Source organism: Lissotriton vulgaris, chromosome 5 (assembly GCF_964263255.1).
Source record: "Lissotriton vulgaris chromosome 5, aLisVul1.2, whole genome shotgun sequence".
NCBI classification, from domain to species: domain Eukaryota; kingdom Metazoa; phylum Chordata; class Amphibia; order Caudata; family Salamandridae; genus Lissotriton; species Lissotriton vulgaris.
The window spans coordinates 377,025,256-377,049,412 of record NC_141693.1 but is presented as its reverse complement, the minus strand read 5'-3'; the positions used below and the strand labels follow the sequence as shown (position 1 = coordinate 377,049,412).

The 24,157-nt window shown below is 48.0% G+C and overlaps 1 protein-coding gene across 1 annotated transcript in view; it reads right to left on the bottom strand.

Annotated features, from left to right (window-relative positions):
- The window catches only part of NPHP4 (nephrocystin 4), a 1,007,060-nt gene that overhangs the window by 427,562 nt on the left and 555,341 nt on the right, over positions 1 to 24,157 (bottom strand). The window contains exon 16 of the mRNA XM_086921734.1: positions 11,961 to 12,133. Within this exon, the coding sequence (XP_086777860.1) occupies positions 11,961 to 12,133 (173 nt within the window). The remainder of the gene's footprint in view (positions 1 to 11,960; positions 12,134 to 24,157) is intronic.

The following is a 24,157-nucleotide window of genomic DNA, read 5'->3' as shown; positions in this document are numbered from 1 at the left end:
CATCAACCAGGCACAGGCCGACATCGCAAGCGGGTCTGAGGTGGCAGTTTTGCTCCATAGCCAAAATCACTGGAGCCAAGGCAGTCATCAGAGACAACAGACCAGTGTAGACTTTTGGTAGGTGTGGTGATATTGACTGATATGAACTGGGGATCCAGCCGATGCCCAGGGAGAAAAGTCAGTGCTGAGGCAGCCCGAGTCAGCTGAAATCCGACTGGAGTTCGTCTTGAACTCAGGAGACTTACTCCAAGGGCTGGTCTGCTAGCCTCCAGATCTGTGCCTCATGTTTATAAAAGACCCCCCAACCAGCTCCTTAACTCAGCTGCAGTGAGTTCCTGACCCCATGGTGTGGCCCAGCAAGCTTAAATTAAGCTTTTGGGCTCTTCGTGACCGCAAATAGGCCCACTCGCACCAAAACCGTGCAGCTCGCACTGAGAATCAGCGTGAGCCCCTACCAGCCAATTTCTTCACACTGCAGCATTGACCACCCACAGTGGACAGCCAACGCAAAGCTCTAGCCCGATATCCGAAAAGCCAAGGTCCGGTACTTGGGCTAGGCGTTTACGCTTTTCACCAGTCTGGAAGCTTATATCTGCTCCCCGAATCGTAGGCTTAAGAGCCTCCCATAGAATAATTTTCGAAGGGGCTGTGTCTGAATTAGCCGAGAGATAGTCGGTGATGGCCTGCTGGAGGACTTCTTGATAATTGAGATCTCTAAGATGCTAAGGAGATATACGCCATTGATAAAGTTTTGATACCCTATATTTCCCCTTAGCCTGCCAACCTGTAAATTTACATAGGAAGAGCACGAATCGGCTGTACAGGGAAAGATAAAGAGTTGCTTAAAGAGGATGGCTTCATCGGTGCTGCACCCAACGCCGCCTGGCACCAGCGCAGCGATGTGTCTACGTCGGGAAGAATAATTGATGCAGAATCGATTGGCACCACCAACGTCATTGGCTGACCAGACTCCAACATCTAAGGGGAAGACCCCGAAGGACTGTGCACCAATGTCATCTCAGATCCAATAACGGATTCAGAGGCCCCAACTGACACAGTGGGCAAACCCGCCAGGGAGAATCCAGTCAGGGCACCTCCCACCTTCTTGGGGCTAGACAGCAATCCAGAAGGGAATTGAGGCCCAAAGACATTATACAGGGAAATGTACTATTCCCACATTTGGGCTAGTCTCACCTCGACTCCAAGATATTTAGGGAGGCGTGCGGTGGACCCTGAGAATGCTGCACAACTGAAGGCTGGGAGACGGTGTCAGAAATTAACTTACGTTTCATCCATTGGTGCTTTGAGCTTCCCTTGATGGAGACGGCCTCTCACCCGAACAGCTACTCGCCGGATTTGGATGAGGACTATTAACGACATGGTGCCCCAGATAGTTGCACCGTCAAAAGTTTCATTCGACGCTCACTCAATGCCTTCGGACGAAGGCGCTGACAGGAACTACACTCCTATGAGTCATGGTGGTCGCCCAGGCACCACAAAAGATGGTATGGGGATCTGTGACTGACATCTGTCTGTCACAAGATCCACAGGGTTTAAACCCTGAAGGCATCGCAAAAAGAACAGTGATCTCAAACAAAATGTGGAGATGAGGAGAAAAACGCCCCCCCAACCACTCCGGATCTGCGTTGCAAGCACGGAAAAGAAGGAACTAATGTCAGCACGTCGGCGAGGGGTTTGTATAAACTTCGTCGACATCACATTGCGTGATGATGTCGATACGTAGTCACGCAGCGCCCTCTTTCGACGCGCAGACAGGCTGTGGAAACAATTTCTGGATCCAATCTCGCGCCTGGGGGAGAGATTCTAAAGTAAGGAATCTGCGACAAGATGTCTCTTTCAGAAATATTGTTCCATGGCACTTGTATGCTACTTTGTCTTTTCAACTCATCGGATTTATAAGAAAGTGGATTAGACAGCAGTAGAAGGAAAACGTAGGTATGATGAAAGCTAAAGAATCATGTAGGCAGAAATGTGGTGCTCAAGACTTCCCAAACGATTCTGCTGCCTAAGGTGTTAGGTACCGACTGTGCCAGAATTGAGAACCCACTAATCTGAAACATGAAAAGGTTGAAGCAGACAATCGAAAGGTTCCAAAGTAATAATAGAAAATTTCACATGTTTCGTCCTTTAAGACTTTATCAAGGCTGACAGCGCTTGGTAGGTTAAAGACCAGACATTATAAAAGTCCAAGAGGCGACTAATTGTGCATGTGATATAACTTACATTCAATGTAGAATCAACGGAAGTTGAGAAACATTAGATCCGGGAAAAAATAACGTGTAGCCATTACCATAGGAAATGGGCATTCAAGGAAGGGCTCCAAAAGTAGAAAGCATAAGTGAAGACTCTATAGGATAGGCCATGATAAGCCATTCAGATTAGAGGAGCCACCGTGAATCCGAAATGCACCAGTCTGTGTGTGTGAATCGGCATTATGGGGGAGTCACACACAAAATACCTGTTGCGCTACTGAAATAAACAATAACATGATGGAAAAAGAATTTGAATTAACCCCTTAAGCGCTGCCGTCGGCCATTGGCCGATGGCATTCCACACGCGCTCGGAAACGCCCGCACCGTGGCGGAATTACCGCTGTGGTTAACGGGTTAATCTCAGCCGCTGCCAATCACTTGGGCCACATTCCAGCCCATTGTTTTTCACACACTGTGCCACTTTAGAAAGACACCTGCAAATCAGCCTCGGTCCTGCTTCAATGAGCACAGTTCAACATGAACTGCTAGGCCAGGCCCCGTCCAGGTGAGAATAGGAGCAAAAGCGGATTACTTTCAGCGTACTTAGCTCTCATCAGTGAAATATAGCTGCGTCATGTGGCGCATCGAGCATGATATACACGTATTCAATATACTAGCGAAAGATGTTGGAATACAGATGCACAAGCTTTGTTTCGATCAATGTCATGAATTTGACTTCTTTCAGAAAATTAATTCACTTGTAGATTATGTGAGTAGGAAACCCTGTGTATGGTGATATTTAAGGCAACTGTTTGCAGCAATTCAGGCCCCACCAACTCTATTTCGTTACTCAAAAGACTGCCAAGCCATAGTTGAAGTTATCACTGTGGTGGAAGAAAGCAATCCGGTAAGACAGGGATATAGCATTGATTATGTCATATAAATTCTATGTGAAATATTACATTTTATTGTCATAATGTTAACGGTATAGCGAGCAGACCTCTCTACTAAAGTGGTGTATTTTGAATTATCTAGTGGGTAAGTTAAATTTAAAATATCAATTTATGAACAAGAACAAAAATAATGACAATTGTGGGCTTTACTTGTTGCATGAGTCACCGATTTTCCCATTAGAAATAGAATGAAGCCGAGACTTTTGATGTAAATAAAAATCATATTAGAACATTTATGAGTTATCTTTCTTAATGTTTCTACATTCTGAATGTTACACAATTAAGGACACTGTTGGCACCTGATCATATTTCAGTGGGAGTGAAAGCCAAACAATTAAAATAATATAAAGAGTGGAGTCCTGAAGGGTGCCCCAAAAATAAAGGTACCGAAACGATGACATAACACCATTGGCAAAGGGATAGATTTCCTCATAACTAAATCCCAAAATAAAATGCTGATGTTGCTCCCTCCGAAGGAGGTTCCAAAACGATCGCCGTTTCGGGACACCTTTTTTCTGCGATTATTGCGGATTAAAGGATCCTGATCAAATGAAACTAGAAAAGAGAGACACCGGCCACTCAGTGAAAAGGGAAAAACTAAAAACTGTCAATGTTCCATTCGTATACCCTACTCCATAAACATCCCACCCCTACATTTTCCTGGAAAAGAAATCAAAATAAACCTAATTAAGCCCAATATCCTTTCACCACTTCAGCTGGTTCTGGAAGTCTAGAGCAAATACCATTAAAGTGGCATGTAAAGGATCTGTCATTTTCTAATGCATGAGGTGCTCTCACTGAGGTCCAAGAAAGCAGACAAATAAAAGAAAATGAGTTAGCAATTGCAGAAGGTAATGAATTCCCAAAAGTGGTCCTTGGTCTTTCTTTTGTAAGGGCTGTTCTGGGCATTACCATTTGTTGAGCACATTCCTGCATCCTGATTTGCCTCTTTGGGTTCATGTTTACTTAGAAGAGTGAACTTGGGTTGTGGCCAAGATGGCGGCCTGAGAAGACGTGGAACGCAGAGGCTCCTCGACCCAAACCCCCATTAATGCCTTAAAATTCGCATAGTTCGCCCCCTAATCGCTCCTCCTGCCGACTGCATTGAGCGAACCCCCGGCGGGGGCCCAGAGCGAGTCTGTACACAGCCAATCGCGGAGCACGGGGCGCTCGAAGGCGGCGGGTGGCGTCCCCGGCTGGGGTGAAGCAAATGGCGACCGCGGCCGACGAGTGAAAGCGGCGGGCCGCGACTGAGGCCGCCGAGTGAAAGCGGCGGGCCGAACTCCCTGCTGCGAGCCGACAGCCATCGCTGCAAGGCGCGGATGGCCACCGCTCCCAGGTGGAGGAAACTGTGAGGAGGCGCGACAAGCCGATCGCGGACCGGCCGGTAGGAGAGCCGAGGTCGAAAGGGCCGCGCCGGACCGCAAGGAGCACTACTCGAGGCCCCGGTCTGGGCCTGCACGGCGCCTGGCACGAGTGAGGAGGCGCGGCGGGCTGGAGGCGGACCGGCCGGAGGGAGAGCCGGAGACAGCGAGGCAGCGCCAGACCGCAAGGAGCACCACCTGAGGCCCCGGTCTGGGCCTGCATGGGGCAGGATAACGGTGGAAGCAGCTGCCAGCTAAGACAAGGTGTACCCCACGCAGAGGTGAGGAGAGGGGCTACGGGGGATACAAGGCCCTAGACTCGGGGGGCAGGTTCTCGGGCCCCCGGCGTGAGACGCAGCTGGACCCGGCGGCCTGGGCCTTTGGCGCGCAGGGGGATCTGGGACGGCAGCATGGCGGGGCGGAATTAAGGCCTTGTAGCCTCCGCACTTTTAAGGGACCCTTACGACCTGAGAGGCAGTGGCGGACGACGGGCCTCGGCGGGGGCCCAGAGGGGACCACGTGAGAAGACCCCCCGCCGGGGTCGCGAGCTCGGGGGGCACTAATCGAGCCCCTGGTGAACAGTAGTGGGCCGCTCAGCGAGGCGACAGCGTACCAGTAGGGTCGGCACATACCCAGAACACGCGCAGCAGAGGGCCCAATAAGAGGCAGAGTGGCCCCACAAGCCTAGTAAAAGGACAGGCCGACTGGGAGAACCAGGGTCACGGGCACCCCCCTTGCAGTGTTACTGCCAACATAGTGGGCCTACCAGGGTGCGGGCCCCTAACCAGGCCCGGAATTGATGAGCGGACCCGCCCCAGCAGCAAAGGAGTTCAGAGTGCAGGCAGCGCGACAGCTAACAGCCGGGGCCCGCAACACATCACGTCCAGGGGACATACACTGGGACGCGTCAGACCCTCAACCCTATATTGCACACCCGGTTTCCAGCTCAGTCCAGCCATACCTTGTTGACTCTGGGGAGAAAGAAACGGGCAGGGGGCGACTCGCTGGGGCTGCAGGAGAGGAGGATCATGTCAACTGCGAACCGTAGAGGGGGCCGCACTATCCCCGAAATGGTGGCTAAAGGCTCCGCTAAAGGGGAGAAGAGCCCAGACAAGCAGGCGCTGGTGGCTTCGGGCAAGGAGAAGGAGCGGGAAATGGGAGAGGCCCCTATCACAAAATCTTTCCTGGAGTCCCTGTTCAACTCCCTTAGAGAGGACTTCCAAACCCTCAAGCAGGACATGGCAGGGAAATACAGGGAGCTGCGTCGCGATGTGGACGACATCGGAGAAAGGGTGGCTCCGATTGAGAACACTGGGCAGGCTAGGAGGGAAGAGGTGGAACTCCTGCAGCAAGAAATTATCCGACTCCATGAACAGCAGACGGACCTGCAGGCACACACGGAAGACCTTGAGAATCGCTCCCGACGCAATAACATACGAGTCCGGGGCGTGCCATCTAAGTCAGAGGGGGTAGATGTCAGGGCCTACTTGCAATGCTTGTTTAGGGACGTTTTGGATGAACCCGCTGACTTTGTGATTCGAATAGACAGGGCCCACAGAGGGGGCCTGGCATGCCGGGCTCCGGCTCCCCCACCCGATATCCTGGCCTTCCTGCCTGATTACCCCCCTAAAAGAACGCATTCTGAAAGCAGAAAGCCAGAAGCAACCCCTTCACTTTCAAGGACACACCGTGGAGCTATTTCAGGATTTGTCTGCGATCACCCTGTAGAAACGGCGGGCATTCAAGGTGGCTACAACCTTCCTACGGGACAATGAAATCCCGTACTCCTGGCGACATCCCTTTCGCCTCATTTTTAAATGGAAGGGGGCCCTTCATCAACTCCGGTCACTGCGGGAAACGTGTGATCTGCTGGGTATTGCCTACGAGGGGGACGCTACAGACGACGGCCCGGGTACTCTGCCATCACAGTCGAGATCCCCACAGACAACAAGAGACGGCTGGCAGAGGGTGAGACGAAGACGAACGTCCAAGAAAGGTCTTAAACCAGACCCCGAGACCATGGCACAGGAACAGGCAGCGGCGGTGCAGGAAGTTTCCAGGGACACGACCACTGGGTCCTAAAACAGCGCAGATGGGGGCGTCGACTCGCATCATCGCAACATGGTGATGGGGGGCGGGACGGGGGCCTTGAGGTCGCCATTGCCACAGTTCCCTTTCACTCGTAACTTTACCACAGGCCTGATCTGGGACTGAATCGGCCTGTGACAATGTTCTCTGGTTGGGGGTTCCATGTTGGGGTCGGGGGAGAGGGGGGGGTTGGGGCGAGGGGAAGGGAGGCAGACGGGGGGGCAGGAGTTGGGGTTCAGGCGGGTTGTGTTGGGGTAAGGCGGAAGAGGGGCAAGAGGACAGGGGGGAGGGGACCCGGTGTGTTCGGTTCGGGCAGGCTACATGCGACGAGACTCTGGGTGGCTTTAGATCATGGCACAGAGAGACAGAGTGCACACATCCCCATGGCTGACGAGCACCTCCAGATTCTCACCCTGAATGTCAAGGGACTCAATAACCCCATTAAGAGAAGGGCGGTGCTCTCCTACCTAGAGAACTCCGGAGCTGCCATATGCTTGCTTCAGGAGACGCACCTGCTGGCCAGGGACTGGCACCGTATGAAGTCCAGGGCCTTCCCGTTGCAATTTTACTCTTCCACTGCAGAGAAGAAAGCCGGGATGGCTCTACTAATCGTGCGACACTTCAAAGGAGGGATGGGAGATAAAGTGGCAGAAATCAAAGGTAGATTCCTAGCCTACAAGGTTCTTCTGGGTGACTTATCGCTCACAGTGGGGTCCGTTTACGTCCCCAACACCAAACAGGAAACCTTCCTTAAAGGGGTGCTCTCAGATGTAATGGGCACAGACATGAGGAACACGGTGGTGGGTGGAGACATAAACTTGGTGATGGATAACACGAGAGACAGGTCGGGCCAGAGGTTTGGCGACTCAGGGGCACTCTCCACCGAAGGGAGACAGTGGCTGACCAACAGGGGGTTCCTAGACACATGGGAGATTCACCCTACATCCCCAGGATATACATTTTATTACCACATACACCGCTCTTACGCTCGCATAGATCATTTCCTTGGCTCTGCGGAACTGGCCCCCATGATAAGAGACATTGAGGTTGCCCCGGCGGCCCTATCAGATCACGACGCGGTGGTCCTCCACCTGACGATCCCACGCATACAATCCCGTAAGGGCAAATGGAGACTTAGAGAAAATTTGCTTTCCCGCAAATGGGTTGCACAGCAGCTCTCCCAAAGCATCGCGGACTACTTAGTCCGCAACGACACTGGCGAGGTGGCCATGACAGCGGTTTGGGGGGCACTCAAAGCGGTGATCCGGGGCGAACTCATGGTGATCGCAGCAGCGGACAATAGAGAACAGAAAGAACGGCGGCAGGAATTGGCGGAGCAAGTTCTGGAACTCCAGAGAGTGCACTGTCGGACATGAGCCCCCAGGATCTGGCGCAAACTGAAGGCAGCCAGAGCACAGCTCGCAAGCCTGGACTTGGATCGCGCGGAATACGCAGCGTTACGCCTCCGCCACACTTACTATGTGGGAGGGGACAGGACCGGCCGACTACTGGCCAACAAACTCAAAGCAAAAATTGTCTGCTCCAAGATCCCGGTCATTCGCACGGAGGGGGGTGGGGAGGTCCATGAGGATGAACACATTGCAGAAGCGTTCAGGGCATTCTATGCCACTTTATACACTGATGACTCGTCCTTGGACGACGAGGCAGGGATCGCGTATCAGGAGGAGGCCGGGGTCACAACCCTCAACGAGGCGAAGGCCTCAGCCTTAGATACCCCTATACGCCTTGAGGAAGTGATTTCGGCGATAGCACGCCTCAAACCACTGAAGGCGCCGGGCCCGGATGGATTTTCCGCTGGCTTCTACAAAACGTTCTGCCCCCTCCTAGTCCTCATCTTAACCAAATTATTTAACTCCTTCCAAGGCCCCGGATCCACCCCGCATGACATGCTTGAGGCGGACGTGATACCCTGCCGAACCTGGCAAAGATGCGACCCACTGCGCGGCCTACAGACCGATCTCGCATCTCAACCTGGACTTAAAATTGTTTACAGGCATCCTGGCCCCTAGATTGGGCCCATGCCTTCCAGGCATAATCGAACCGGATCAGGCAGGCTTTATACCATACCGTCAATGTGCTGATAACACCAAGCGCCTGATGCACGTTATAGATAAGGCCCACTTCAACGCCTCAGACGCAGCCCTGCTTTCGGTCGACGCAGAAAAAGCGTTCGACAGAGTAGACTGGAAACATCTGGATAGGAAACTTACTAGGTTCGACTTGGGTGAGAGGTTTCGCTCTTGGGTGGCCGGTTGATACGCGTCACTGTGGGCGACGATCAGGGTTAATGGGATTGGCTCCCGGCCATTTGATATCAGACGGGGCACGAGGCAGGGTTGTCCGCTCTCGCCGCTGTTGTTCGCCCTGTATATCGAACCGTTCGCCCAACACGTGCGGGACAACCAATCCATCACAGGGATCAAATACGGGGGAGAAGAACAAACAATCAGCCTCTACGCGGACGACATCCTTGCCGCCGTGGACAACCCTAAGATAGCCATACCGGCCTTTCTGGACGAGATGGAGAGGTTCGGGGGGTCTCGGGCTTCAAAATGAATGTCAGGAAGTCGGTGGTTTTGCCCCTGGGACGCAACACCCGCCCGGCCAACAGAGGACTTTTACAGCTGAGAGGGCTGACCACGTAACTATTGCTGCCATATTTGGGGATTGACTTGACGCCCGCAACGGCCGAGACGGTCGAACTCAATTACTCAAAACTCCTGAAGCGCATTCAAGGGGATATTCTGCAATGGCGGCAACTGCCGCTCTCCTGGCTAGGGCGCGTGGCGGCTGTTAAAATGTCCCTTCTGCCCAAGGTGTTGTACCTATTTCAAACCATTCAGGTCACTCCGCCTTTAGGTATGATTAAAAGCTTCAGGACGCGCTACAACAGTTCATCTGGGCCAGCAAATGCCCCCGACTGCGGCGAGGCCTGGTCATGCGGGGGACGGCGGAGGGCGGACTGGGCGTGCCAGACCTCCACCGTTACTTCCAGGCAACGCAAATGCGATACCTCATTGAATGGTCCCGCCCAACATCGGAGAAACGATTGCTATTTCAGGACAGGGCGATGGCAGGCTTGTCACTCTGGAAAATCCAGTTTCTGGCAAGGTCGGACAGGCCGGCCTACCTCAACAAATCTCCCATCACCAGGACGCTCCTCCAGGTGTGGAACGCAGCGGCGGTCCCTAGGGGCCTCACGTCCTTCCCGTCGCCGATGACACCGCTACTGGACAATCCCAAGTTTCCGCCGGGGACAGTCCCAGGTTCCTTCCCACAGAGGCGACAATCAGAATGTCGGTCAGCGGGGCACTTGTTTGACCTGCAGGGCTTCAAGACGCTGCAGGAGGTACGGGACAACTATGAGTTGGACAAACCACGAACCTTCCAGTACTTCCAGCTTCGGCACTGGCTCACTAATAAAGATATCATGCCTCAAGTACGCCACCCCCTCACAGCATACGAGAAGTGGCTACTCAAAACCACGGACGCACGGGCAATCACAGAACTATACAAGCTTCTGGCGCCGCTCACGGCACGGTCAGCGGGTCAAAAAAGATGGGAACGAGAGCTAGGGCGCTCGCTCTCCGATAAAAAATGGCAGGATATATTTTACAGGGCGCACCATACGGCCAGGAACGTTGCCAGTAGAGAATTGGCGGTTAAGGTGGCCTGTTACTGGCACCTGACTCCGGAGCGGCTACATCAGAGCAATCCGCGAAGAGACCCCACCTGCTGGAGGGGCTGCGGGCACACGGGGACCATGCATCATTTGCTCTGGGAATGCGCGGAAGTACAGGAATATTGGGAGCTGGTACTCCGAGACATAGATTTACACTTTGAGATAGAGATCCCCCGCTTCCCGACATACACAATCTTGGGTCTACCTAACAAACTCATGTTCCCTCTCAAGTCTATACGGGGAAACAAATGGGGCTGGCAATGGGGGCGGCAACACAACATGTCCTCTCTCTATGGGGCACTACACGAAGGCCCACACATACAGGGTGGCTCAACCGTCTATGGTACATAATGGGGATGGAAAGGATACAAGCCTCCCTCACACAAACTTCCGACTCCTTTAAAGAAATATGGCAGCCACTGATCTCCCTGTTAACTCAAGAGTTCAACGAGCTCAAGTGTCCGAAATACTTACGGGTTCTGCGCCTGGTGGATGAATTCCATAAGAAGCCGGAGGGCGAGAGGGGCACTGCCTGATGTGAATCTTACCAACCACCACGCACCGAGTCAGCGGAACACACCGGGAGGGGTTGCCAGAGGTGGGAGGGAAGTTGGGGTTAGGGGGGGTCCTCAGGGGCGGTGGGGTTCGGGGGTTCTTGTTTGGATTGTCTTGATACGTACCATTTCCACAGGCCCACATGGACACATGATATCCCTCCCCAATGATATGATGTTTAATGAAGGAAGGGAGCTGAAGGGAGGGGGGCATGTACAATGCTATGACTGTCCAATTATTGTATTGTGTGGTGCTGCTGAGCTCAATAAAAAATAAATTTGATCCAAAAAAAAAAGAAGAGTGAACTTTACAGTTTAGCTAGTACAGAGTTTGGCGTAAACTGGGTGCTGCATTTCTCTAGAATATGTTTTGTTATGTTATGGTAGTCAAATGCTATGCCCATCTAAGTTAAGCTACACAACGACCGAGGTAGCATCATGATTTGATCGACAGTCCCAAAAGATCTTGTAGGGTCCGGAGAAAGCCTTGCCTTTTCGGGGACACTACTGCTGTCTGAATTCCTCAAGTGCAGAGACTATTTGACGCTGCTTCTATGTATGGCAGGCTTCTCTCTGATAACATCAACGGTTTCCAACTTTTGATGGCTCTGTTTAAAAGTAGGCCCCTAAGGATTGCATTTTGCAGAAACAAAATTACTAACGTTTACAAATTGGTTCCCATCGGGGGCATAGCTTCGGAGGTGGGGTGGGCATTTGGGGTGTGGCATCCCCTTAATAAATGTGTAGTTGGGTCCAGTAGCAGTGTCTGTGGTCCGGTTCCCTTTCAGAATAGCAGCCATCGGACACACACACACACGCACACCCCCACCCCTCAACTTCCCTCGCAAACAAAACAGGCCAAGAATAAACAAGGGACTGGGTGGCTCTCAAGTGGTGCAGAGAAGAATCCTTTTAAAGTTAAGACTATTTTCATACATGTTGCCATTGCAATGGCATTAATGATTTAGAAAACTCAGTTTCACGCGCCCCCCCCCCCCCCCCATAAAAAAAATCTAACTGGCTAAGCTAAGCTCCTGGCACCCAAAGGTCAATTAACACTTGTAAAAGATGTATAAGGTTCTTACCAGCATTAACTGAGCCATCTTTATTAATCTGCACTAGGATGTGCGATAACGAATCCGACTGATCCAGTTTCATTAGTTGTAACCGTTGAGTTGTTAGGGGTGGAAAACGATAAAACTGGAAGGTGAAATAGATAGACTGAGGCCACAGAGCAGGCATACCTTCTTGTGGAATCCTACAGAAAATAAAACAAAAAAAAGTACTTTTGTCAGGTTATCACTCTCATTAATTTAAATGCAGTTGATTGCTCATATTGGAAGTCATTAAGGAAGTGAATATGATCTCCAAACGGTGTGTTGCTTAACTTGGCATTTATATACATGCAATTCTCCTTAATTCCATGTGTTGCATTTTAATAATTCTGTCCTACTTTGTGATATACGGACAGGAATGAAATAGTACTAATGCTAAAAAGAGGAAATGGAAGTGTAAACTTTTGAAATAAAAAATGCATCTCTCTTGGAAATTCTATGCGAGAAAACTTGCAGTAACCTTGCCAGGTATTCCGTGTTTTGCCCAAAATACTATCATCTAACCATGAAGTAGCAATCCGTGCATTAATAAAAACTGCTAATTTCCAGTATATTCATATTCTCTCTCCTCCTTCACCTCTGCCTCCTCCCCCTCCATTACCCTCCTCCTCCCCCTCCTCCTCCCCCTCACCCTCCTAATGGTGGAACTAGAACAAAGGAAGCTATTGGAGTAGGTTGTTGTCCTCTCTTGACTAAAGTATTAATTGGATGTTTCAATCCGTGAAATTAGTGTGTAAAGTACAGGAAGTCCACAATGCAGCTATCAGGATTCTGTTAGGTCTACAAAAAATAACAGGTTCCGGTGCTAAACTTCAACATACTTAATAATCCAAAGAGACTGGATCCAACGTGGATGTAGAATCCTGGATGTTCAGAGCCCCACACTGTGGAATGTAATGAGCCCAAATTTGAGGGCAGAGCCAAAGTACAATTGTTTCATGACTTAACTATTGTGGCTTGCTTTCAAGTGAACCTCCTCTACTTGGAGAAGTGATTAAGAATATCAGACTGCCCTTGATTGCCGACTGGGCACTAGGTTTTCTACAATTCAAAAATTGATACTTCTCGCTCTCTTTAGTAAACAAAATGAGACACCCCCACTCCAAGGGCCTGATAACGAGTATAGGTGCTAATTATGGCACCTGACAAATCAATATGCCATGGGTAATGTTATTTATCGGGTGCGGTAAATACCATGTATTACGAGTCTCTAAAGAATTTCTTACAGATATTGGTGGTTAACACACCAAAATTCCCATGGTACGGTAAATACTATACACACCTCCCCTGTTAAATTTTAGCATTTTTTACTTGCCAAAATCTAATGAAGCTTGAAGTGTTTACTGCATCCAATAATTAGCGACATGTTAAATACCTTCCAAATCATAATTCCGACCGTGCCTAAACCGGGGATAACGAACGAGTCAGAATACACTGACCCATTCGTAATCACGCCCTTTTAAAAAATCTTTTAAGTAATCACACGCTCTTTAATCCTTTCCGTGCTCCAGTGGGCCAACGGCCGACGGGAGCACTCCCTCCCCAGTGCTGCGAACGGCCAACGGCCGTCACAGCCCCGCCCACCCATTAGAAGGCCCGCACCGCGGAGGAATTGCCGCCAAGGTAAAGGCGTTAAATAATCTTCTTCTCTGATTACTTTTCATAAGAATGTTCTTTTGGGGTACAGCTTTTCTCTCCTAATGCATTATATTCAGCAAAGGAGCCATATTACCAGCGTTTATATTGTTGTAGCCCAGGATGTGGCTTCAATATGGGATTTTATTCCTATGACAGCTTAGGGCAACAAAACAGTTGCCCAACTGTTACCACTTTACCTAATAAAAGGCCAGTTCTATTGGTTTTACCAATGCTTTTAGCTTTTTGGAAACAGTTTGTGAGGCCTCTGATCCAGAGGAATCTCTTCAAACTTCAAACTGGAGCTCCTCAGAGACACTACATTTGGTGCACCATGAGTGAGAGGATTCTCAATCGCTCTCCACACCCTGAGTCTCAAGAAGGTAGCTCTCTAGATCACCAGACCAGCCCTCTGCATAAGTACTGGTTGATGGCAGCATAGTTAACGTTTTTGGGTGTGGTAGCTACATTCAGGCGATATATCTACAGGCATCCTTCCATGAATTGAATCAAAAGTCTTATGCCAATCAGGCATGATTTCTGTTCATTATTTTTTGTGTGTTTGGGTAGATACTTTTAGCGACATTGTTTGCAATCATTGGAACTTGTGTGCACTGTAAGTGCTCTTTGAACGTTATAAGTGCATGTGATAGTGATATAAACAGTTATTTGTAAACATTCACTTCTTCCTCTGTTGTTCATTATTTCAATGTCTCTCAGTAGCGCACATGCCAGATGTCTCCACACTACAAGGTATAGCTGGTCATGTACAGGTGGGCACGCACCATTGTATTGAATTCTGGAAATAGGCTGTTCCCTGATTCTTCTTTGAGGAAGTAAACTGTCCAAGTCTGGCTGATTGGACCAATTGGTTCAGGATGATGAACTGACTTGATTGGCAATATGCCACTGTCCAACATCTTGAACCGGGATATATAGTATGTGGTGTTTGTAGAGAGTGTTGAACACCTTTAGATTTCGACCTACATGTACTCACGACTAAACGTGGAGTTGCCAATCTTTTCCTGGCCAGAGCAAACTGAAGCTCTACTGACCTGATCTGTTGAGGACCTTATCCTCATGAAGGCGTGAGCCAGCCAAAGAGTCCTGAGAGGTAAAAGCCCTCTCTAAATCTCACTAGCGACTGGATTAGGTTTAGTCAATAAACTGCTATCAGTGCAGGGGAGTTTTTTGTGATTTGGTGTAAATCTGTTAAGTATTTTCTGAGAAATGAAGGTTAAAAAATGAATCCTCAAGAGTCTATTGAGAGTCACGATGGAGCAGAGGTACAAAAATAGAGCATTCTGATTGGCCCAGGGAACTTTTGTTTATCCTTAGGCCAAATCGCTCCCGTGGAAGTCAGACTCCTGCTGGAGCAAGCACTTTGATCGGCTGCGAGCTATATGAGAAAAATGTTGATGGCAGTCATTACAGGACTCTGTGGACTTAGTACCCCATCCAGAAGTTTTAAAGCAAAAATAATATAAGGGGGCAGGGTAGGGATACCCTTCCCCCAAGGCCCAATGGGGGGGGCGAGGGTGGGGGGGGAATGGCCCAGAGGGAATACCATGGGGCCAAGATATAAAAATACATTGTCTGTTTTTTCCACGATCGCGCAAAAAACAAATCAAAATGGTTGCCTGCCATTTTTTTTAAAGGGAGGGGGTCAGTAGGGCCCTGCTACATTATTCCATATTGGGCTCTGGACCCCCATTCCCTGGGGCCAGGTACTTTAAGTAAGGACCGATGGCAGCCCTGGGGACGCAATCCCACGGGGGCAAAATGAGCAAAAATAAGGGGTCATCCAAGAAGTGTTGGCAGCCATCTTGGGACCAGTAGACATGGTAGCACCCTATTGAAATGCATTTTAGTGAATGGCAGGTTTTCAGGGTCACAAAAAGGAGAACGTATAAAGGGTGATAACAGATTTTAGTTAAAATATAAGTCATTTGTTTATGGAACCATACTAATTTTAGGAATTGTGGTGTAATCGCAGCCCATTCTTTCTATGAAAGATTTTTATTGTTTCAATAAATGTGTTGAAAACTCAATACCCCTCATTTGCCGAGGTGTAAATTGTAAATGCAAATATAAAAATAAATGGAACAACTAACATCAGGCATGTGTACTATAATAAAGAAGTACCATTGGGGAACAATATCTGCAGAACATCTAAGACCAATGTATTATTGACTAAGTTGCATAATGCACCGGTACTTTAAACCTAGGGGATCAGAAAAGGCAAAAAGGGAATACCGGTTGTAACCACCGAAAAGAAATATAAAGAGGAATTAATGTATAGACCAACTATGGAAATCAAATTTGCAAAAGGCGCTTGTACCTAAATCAACTGGACTATATCAGGCATCAACTAAATTGCACTAAGCTCTAGCTCTTTAAACCATGGAACTACAGCTACCTCTCTAGATAAGTGATTTTACGAACATTCAATTTGAATAATAAGTATTGAAGTAAGACTAATGTGGGCAGCTATTAATGAGGAAGTGATTGGTGGTTTAAAAGATAGCCGCTGTAACAACAGAAACGTAAAATAGGATTTAATGTCTATTTTGATATAAGTGTCTGTATGACCTTTTAGAGATTTTAAATATATTCTTTTTAAATGAAAACAACTTGACAAAAGGGTCAAGGACTACACTTTAGAGTGGTAGTAAAGAAACTATTTACGTTTATGACACGCAGTGAACGAATGTCTGTGTAATGGTTTTTATTGACTAAACACTTAATAAACATTATTATTAAAGTTCATTATTAAAGTATTGAAAACTTTATTCTTATCTTTCCTTTTGTTTACCAAGGGCATGCATGAGTAAACACCGAAATGGGAAAAATCTGTTTCCATGATTCCTTTGGGGATCAGAGTGTCATGCTTAAAGTTGCAAAAATCACCTGCCACCACAGGGCGGTTAGGTGTTCGGATGAGCACTGTAAGCTAGCTAGGAATTGGGCAATAGTCTCTGATGGTGTAGCTGGACTTAGTCCGAGTGATCTGAAGTCATGCTCTAATACTTAGTCCTACCTTTTCTAATGGTAACCGTATAACACCCTCCCCTTTTTAATGGAATTTGGCCCCAGGGGATGGGACTCCTCGGGGCTCAAGAAGGCTAGGGGAGGGGGCCGCAAGCCCCCCTCCCCTTAATTATGGAATTTGATCCTTGGGGTTGGGGTCCCCAGAGCCTAATAAGGGCCAAGGAGGGGGCTGTGCAGACCCCCTCCACTTTTTAATTGGTTTGGGCCTTGGATGGTGAGGTCCCTGGGCCTGATAAGGCTCAGGGAGGGCCTCCACACATGGTCGCTGTTCCAGCTGTTCCAGCTGTTCCTCCCCCTCCTCCTGGGATGACTCTTGGTGGCCAGAGGCCCTTGGAAAAGCACCCATCCCGACGGACCACGCACGGAACCTGGGCGTCATCCTGGACTCCTCACTCTCGATGAACAGACAAGTCAACGCCGTTTCATCATCTTGCTTCAACATTCTCCGCATGCTCAAAAAAACATTTCGCTGGATCCCCACCGAAACCAGAAAAACGGTCACCCATGCACTGGTTACAAGCCGCCTGGACTACGGAAACACCCTTTACGCCGGTATCACCGCAAAACTCCAGAAAAAACTCCAACGCATCCAGAACGCATCAGCCAGACTCATACTAGACATCCCGCGTAAAGACCACATCTCTAGTCACCTGAAAAACCTCCACTGGCTTCCCGTCAATAAGAGGATCACTTTCCGCCTCCTAACCCACGCACACAAAGCACTTTACAAACTTGGTCCCAAATGCCTCAACACACGACTTTCCTTCTATACCCCCTCCCGCCAGCTTCGTTCCTCCAACCAAGCCCTTGCTACCGTACCTCGCATCAACAAAACCACCATGGGAGGTAGATCCTTCTCCTACCTCGCGGCTAAAACCTGGAACTCACTCCCCACTCACCTTCGTCTCACTCAGAACCACCTCGCATTCAGAAAGCAACTTAAAACTTGGATATTCAACAAGTAATTCCCCACCCTCTTCAAGCGCCTTGAGACCCTACGGGTATGTAGCGCGCTATACAAATCTTTTGACTTGACTTGACTCAACTGCTGATCCAGGGACCGGCATTAGGCTACCCCCCTCCCTTCCCTTGCCTATCCGGGGCCCACAACATTAACTTTTTCCCCTCTCTCACAAGGTTTCCCTCTGCCCTGTGCCTATTCATCCCTATCCCTAAGGCCATACCTCTTTTTTACTTAATTTCTAGTGTTCCTTATCCCTTGTTGCATGGTACACAGGTAATGGGCAAGAAAATATGAGCTGTAACATGGACATTTTCTTTGTATTCACTCGAGCATTCAGGTTAACATTTTGCAGTGACAATTGTGATTCTGTATCACCTTGTTAATTGACAAAATCAAATTAAAAAAAGGCCTGGAGGGGAGCCGCAAGACACCCTCCCCGTAACATATTTTTGGACCCTGGGGAATGGGGTCCTATGAGACCACTATTGGCTTGGGGGGGCGTGCGCAGGCCAGGTTCTGCGTCACCCCCTGCTGCGCACAGCTCAAGGTGGGCACAGCGCGGGTTGGCTGCATGGGCTGGGTTGGACACATGGCCATGTGGCCATGTGGCAAATCACCTAGCGTGCACAGTTGAATTTTGCGCACAGCATGGGGTTGGCTGTCTGTAGGGCATTGAACGCAGGGCCTGGCTGCAAACCAGACCCTGCGACAAACTCCAAGCCGAACATGACCTAAGGGCATGCATGGAATGGGTTTGCCTGCCTCTGGGGAATTGGACGCAAGGCCTGGCTACAGGCCAGGCTTTGCGACCAATCCCCGCTGCGCATGACGAAAGTCATGTGCGATGGGGTTAGCTTTGCGTACTGTAACAAAATATTACTATACACAAGAAACCCCCAAGAAATTCACTGAAAAAAACAAAGGTTAAAGTGACGTAGTGTGGCTCACTGGTTAGAGGCGGCAGACCCGAGAGCAGAGGACGGCCCGGGATCAGGGTTCGATTCCCGGCGCGGCAGGTTTCTGGACCAGGGTCAGCGGACTCGATAATTCTCTCGCCTCGGTGCCCACTCTGATCAGCGATCACACTCGGCAACTCTGGGCATTAGCTTGCCTCATCCTCACTAACGGCCCCACCAGACCGCCGGGGATGCCTGGTCTCACCCTGGAGATACCCATTAAGGGACCATCTCTCAGGGAAGCCAGGAAGGGTTTCGCAGCGGTCGAAGCGCCTTGGGACCCTACGGGTAAGTAGTGCGCTATATAAATGCCTATACATTTACATACATTTACGTTCTAGTTAGGTGAATATGTCAGTGCCAACATAACGTTCTGAACTCTAAGAAACACTAAAATTCACCACTTATAGTTAACAGAGCTAACTATAACTTGCACCCCCGCCGTGCACTGTTTATGACCTTAAATATTACATCACTAATGACATTTTATGGCATAATTTATGACATCACTGATGAAATCTCAAATTACATTAATGATGACATCTCTGATGACATCATCTAAGCTTCTTTTCTACACATTACTCTGTAGACGAGGATGGCATTAAAGGTATGAAAGTAAGTACAAAACAGCTCATAATAACAAGAAGCATCATTAATGGCATCACACATACAGCCCCCTTAGGTGAAGCAAACCTCTGTTATGTGCAATATTGACCCTATATTATACACTTCATGTGGAACTGAGCTGATGTTGACAATCAATTGGTAAACTCTACTGTATGAGGTATTTACCTTTGCAGTACTGTTCAGAGAAAACCAACACACCAGACCCATAAGCCCTGTTATAGAACTAATACAGTACTAAGGACAGTCTTTAGCCTGTATTGAACCTGACATGAAAAGAAACGTGAATGTGAAAACAGTGTTTACGCTATCGAGAGAGTATAATCTGTACCACACTGATTGCAGACAGTTGAACTCCCATCAGAAACACGCCACAGAGTATTATAAAGTATCTACTAAAAACCATTTTCACTATACGCAACACCACTCCAAAGAGACACTATTCACTAACTATACCCTATGTCTGAAGTTGCAATTAAATAAATAAGCATGCCACAGGACCCGCTATCAATCACACGGTGGTGCATCTCCCGGTCGGACTGACCGTATTTATGAAATCGAGAAAAGCTGTCCATGCTTTGAAGTGCACTCTCAAAACAAGAACAAAATGCTGTCAATCCGACCGGGAGGCGCACCACCATTTGAATGATAGTGGGTCCTGTTGCATGCTTATTTAGCAACCGCATATGGAAAGACAACGAGGCAGTAATTTATGAATGACTTTGAACAGACAGTATGTGCGGAAATATAAGAACTGTGCATTTGTGTTTCTTTGGTGAGCCCACAGGGGTTTGATTTGGACAACCAATCCCAGTATGCACTATACCTAGCGAGGGGCCCACAGGAGGGCGTGATGTTGAATAAGGGGATAAATTGTTGAGTCCTGTTCCCCATTATCACAAATTGCAGCCTATGAAGAAGGGTGTTCGACCAAAACGTGTCAGCGATTATGTTCTGCTGTGCACTGTTTTGGATTGAAACTGTTCTTTTGCCATTAAATTCTTTTGTTTTGAGAGTGCACTTCAAAGCATGGACAGCTTTTCTCATATATATATATATATATATATATATATAGAACCATAGAAATTCGTCTGTTATAGTTAGTTGAGCTAAGTATAACTCAAACACCTGCAATGCACTGGTGATGACGTCACATATTACAACAGTCATGACATGGACAAACGGGTGACGGACGTAAACACTGAGGGCTGGGTGCAGTAGGCAGATGCTCTGTCTCCTCCTCCCTCTGTTCTTTTGACTATCCCTGCCTTTCTCCCTTCCACCCACTCCCTCTCCCTCCCATTCTCACTATCTTCCTTTCATTCGGACTACTTTTCTTTTCCTCTTCCACATGGCACACATACTTATGTTTCATTTTTGTCTTTCAGGTTTTGTACGCTGCTTCCCGGAGGAATCCCACCCAAGCATTTCATGTTATACTGTTGTTTGTTCTAATAAACTTGTGTTTCCATTTCTTTGTGTTGTTTTAATAAAGGCTATTTTTTTCCAATAAATGAGTGGGTGTATATGTCTTCTTTTTCTTGTCTACTTGTCTGTAGTTTATTGTGAAAATCGTCTGTTTATAGGAGGTTATGAAGGAAAACGTTTGTAATTTTGCGGTGCACCAACCAATTATAAACCAACAGACTATTACATAAATGAAGCCTGCGTAATTCTACAACTGCAAGGGTCCTATGCGTGTATCCCTTTATAACACCGTGAGTACTGCTCGTGTGATTACAGAACCAATAAGGCACTGCCTAGGACCACCGAGGCTTCAGGGACTGGGGAGGCCCACCCTGCATTTTTAAGTAAAGCTCCGGAGGGTGGTTATCCCCGGACTTCAGTTGGCCTCGAAGGCCCCGGACAATTAGTAAACAATACCCGGGAAGGTGGCGATCCCCTAGGCTGCAAAACGTTTCTGTGACCTTCCGCGCCTAATTTACATGTGACATTAACAACCCCAGTCCAACAGAGACCCCGCAATATAATAACAGTATTAGCCACGGAACATTACCCGCCAGGAGCATCATTTAAATCAACGAGTGAGACCCCGCTTTTTTTTTCCCTCCATTTTTCCCATCCGGATACGCTCTATTAAAGCGATACAAGGTTTTCCTCTCCTCGCTTCAACTAGTTAAACACGAATTTGCTATCACAGAGTGGAAGCCATGCACCCACCTTCTAATAGCAAACATAAATGTCCCACAGATGCACACCCCAGGACATTGTATGAGCTGCGCCTGGGAGGTCGCGCTCCCTAGGACCACGATGCATTGGTTAGTATAAACGCATACTAACACTACTTACACACATATAGTACAGCGACCAGAGTTTAGTGAAGAGGCAGAGAAAGCGCAAAATCTAAAAATATAAATCCTACCAGAGGTCGGATGACATAGTTCAATGAGCCGATGACCCTGGGATGAGTAGAAACAGCTACATGAAGAAAACGGGTCTTGAGCACAACGCAAACAACTTTGAAATATTGGTGAGTGCTGCCTTCTTTTTACATTCTCCCGCTTGTCGCCAAATTTATGTAGTGAAGAGGCAGACAGCAGTGGATCCGATAAGTAGATTTATTGCAGGAAAACAAGACACCCTAAACACCAACCAACAGGAGCAGACAGCAAGACAACCGTCTTCTCCAGCACCGTGTACAAACTCCTCAAGTTTCCCCTCATGACAACCCTAGATTCTAACATTACATACTTAAATTTTTGTAGAATTACATACAAACATTCTACTAGGTCTTACATTGGAATACTACACAGAGCAAATGCCTTTACAGCAATGAGCACATGGTTTCATCCAGGAGTCTTCAGACCGGTAGGGGTGATTAGTTCGCTTCCCACTCCCTGTATTATAAAAACGCAAACTAACACTACTTCCACAGGTATACTACAGCGCCAGGAGCACTTCACTTTACAGCATTCAGTTCCCGATTTAGGCTCATGGTTTAATCCCAGAGTCTTCAGACCAGTAGGAGAAAGTAGTTCGCTACCCATTCCCTATATACTATAAACGAATACTAACACTACTTACACAGTTATACTACAGCAGCTAGTATCCTACATCGCTCAGAGCCCATCACTTCACACTGGTAGGCGTGGGTACTTCGCTTCCGGTATAGTATAAACACCTGGTAGCGGTCAGTAGTTCGCTTCCCGCTCCCTGTATAGTATAAAGGCCTACTAACACTACTAGCACACGTATACTACAGCGCCCAGAGCCCATCTCTTAACAGCAATCACCTCCGTTTGATCCCCAAGTCTTCACACCGGTAAGCGTGAGTACTTCACTTCCTGCTTCCGGTATAGTATAAGCGCATGATAGCGGTCAGTAGTTCGCTTCCCACTCCCTGTATGGTATAAACGCCAACTAACACTACTTGCACACGTATGCTGCAAATACTAGAGCACATCACTTTACAGCAATGAGCTCGCGGTTTAGGCTCTCAGTTTCATACCAGAGTGAAGCAGCATATCGTCTCTGCACCATGTCACTCTGAGCAACACCGCATTTTCAGACCGGGAAGAGTGACAACTTCACTTCGCACTCCCCCACAGAGGTTACAGTGCTCCTGACCTCCTTTCCTACTTTTTTCCCCCTTTTTTCTCCTTACTAGCTACAACGGAATCACAAAATGGCGGCCAACACTTCACACTTCCTAGTTGCAACCCCTTGCAGCGCTCGCAACCAATAACCAGCAAGCTCGTGCTTGTAACACCTCAGCCAATCAGATGGCAGAATTCCCAAATATCAATATCTGTAAATTTCGATATTTCTCCAAAACTACTGAACGGATTTACACCAAATTAACAAAAGCGTGCTTTCTAGACCAAGACCCTTCTCCCTGCCAAATGTGGGGTAATTCCGTCCACCCATTGAACCTGTAGCCTTGTCTAAAGTTTCCTATGGAAATGAACATTGAGAAAACATGTTTTTGGACCCCCTTTTATCTCAGCCCCCCCCTTGACCAATCACCCCCAAACTTTCAACATAGGAGCTGATATGAACAAAGAATTTGTTTAAAAAAAATTCATGACGATTCATCAAACGAAGCCAAAGTTATAAGCAATACAAAAAAGGCTCTTCCTATGGAAACTTGGTCCTAACTATAACTACCCTAGAGATAGATAGATAGATAGATAGATAGATAGATAGATAGATAGATAGATAGATAGATAGATAGATAGATGGATAGATGGATAGATATATTACATATATAAATATCAAGTTCTATTGCATTGCTCAAAAGGCTAACATTAAAATGCATACACCTACTGGCCCATTCCGACAACATACCTGAACCATAACAAACCTATGCAGATACATTCACTGCCTTGAACAAGAGAGGACATAGCTGCATTGGACACCAGTCTCAATACAATTCCCTTCCTGCCCTCTTATAATGCAATTGCTGTGCCCCTTTGAAGCTCACAAGATTCTAGAATCGATATTGTACAGCTATAGTAATACATAAAATAAACCATTAAATAGATAAATCATTCAGCTTCAAATGCTCTAGGCCCTTCCTCAGGTTCACAAAGGAATGCAGGAATGAACTTCCTGAAGGAAGAGGCCCTGAGAAAGGCTATGCTTGGCTTGAAACACATTTGTCAGGGAACATGAGATATCTACAACCATGACTTGGCTGCTGTACGCTCTTAATGAAAGAAATACTGACACATCATTTGCAGCTTCTTTGAGTGTGGGCTTGAGCTATATGATTTATCACCTTGTTGTTTTTTTTATTGTGGAGCATCTGCCGACAAGTCCATTGTCAAACATAAATTGACTTGGTAGGGGAACTCTGATCTGACAGACTGAAGTCAAAAAGCTCAGTTTGCCCTCCCCAATCACTAGGCAATGAAGGAGAAGGCTCTAGAGGTTAGTATGCAGAACCTCCCCCTTTCACTGCGAAAGGAGTTAGC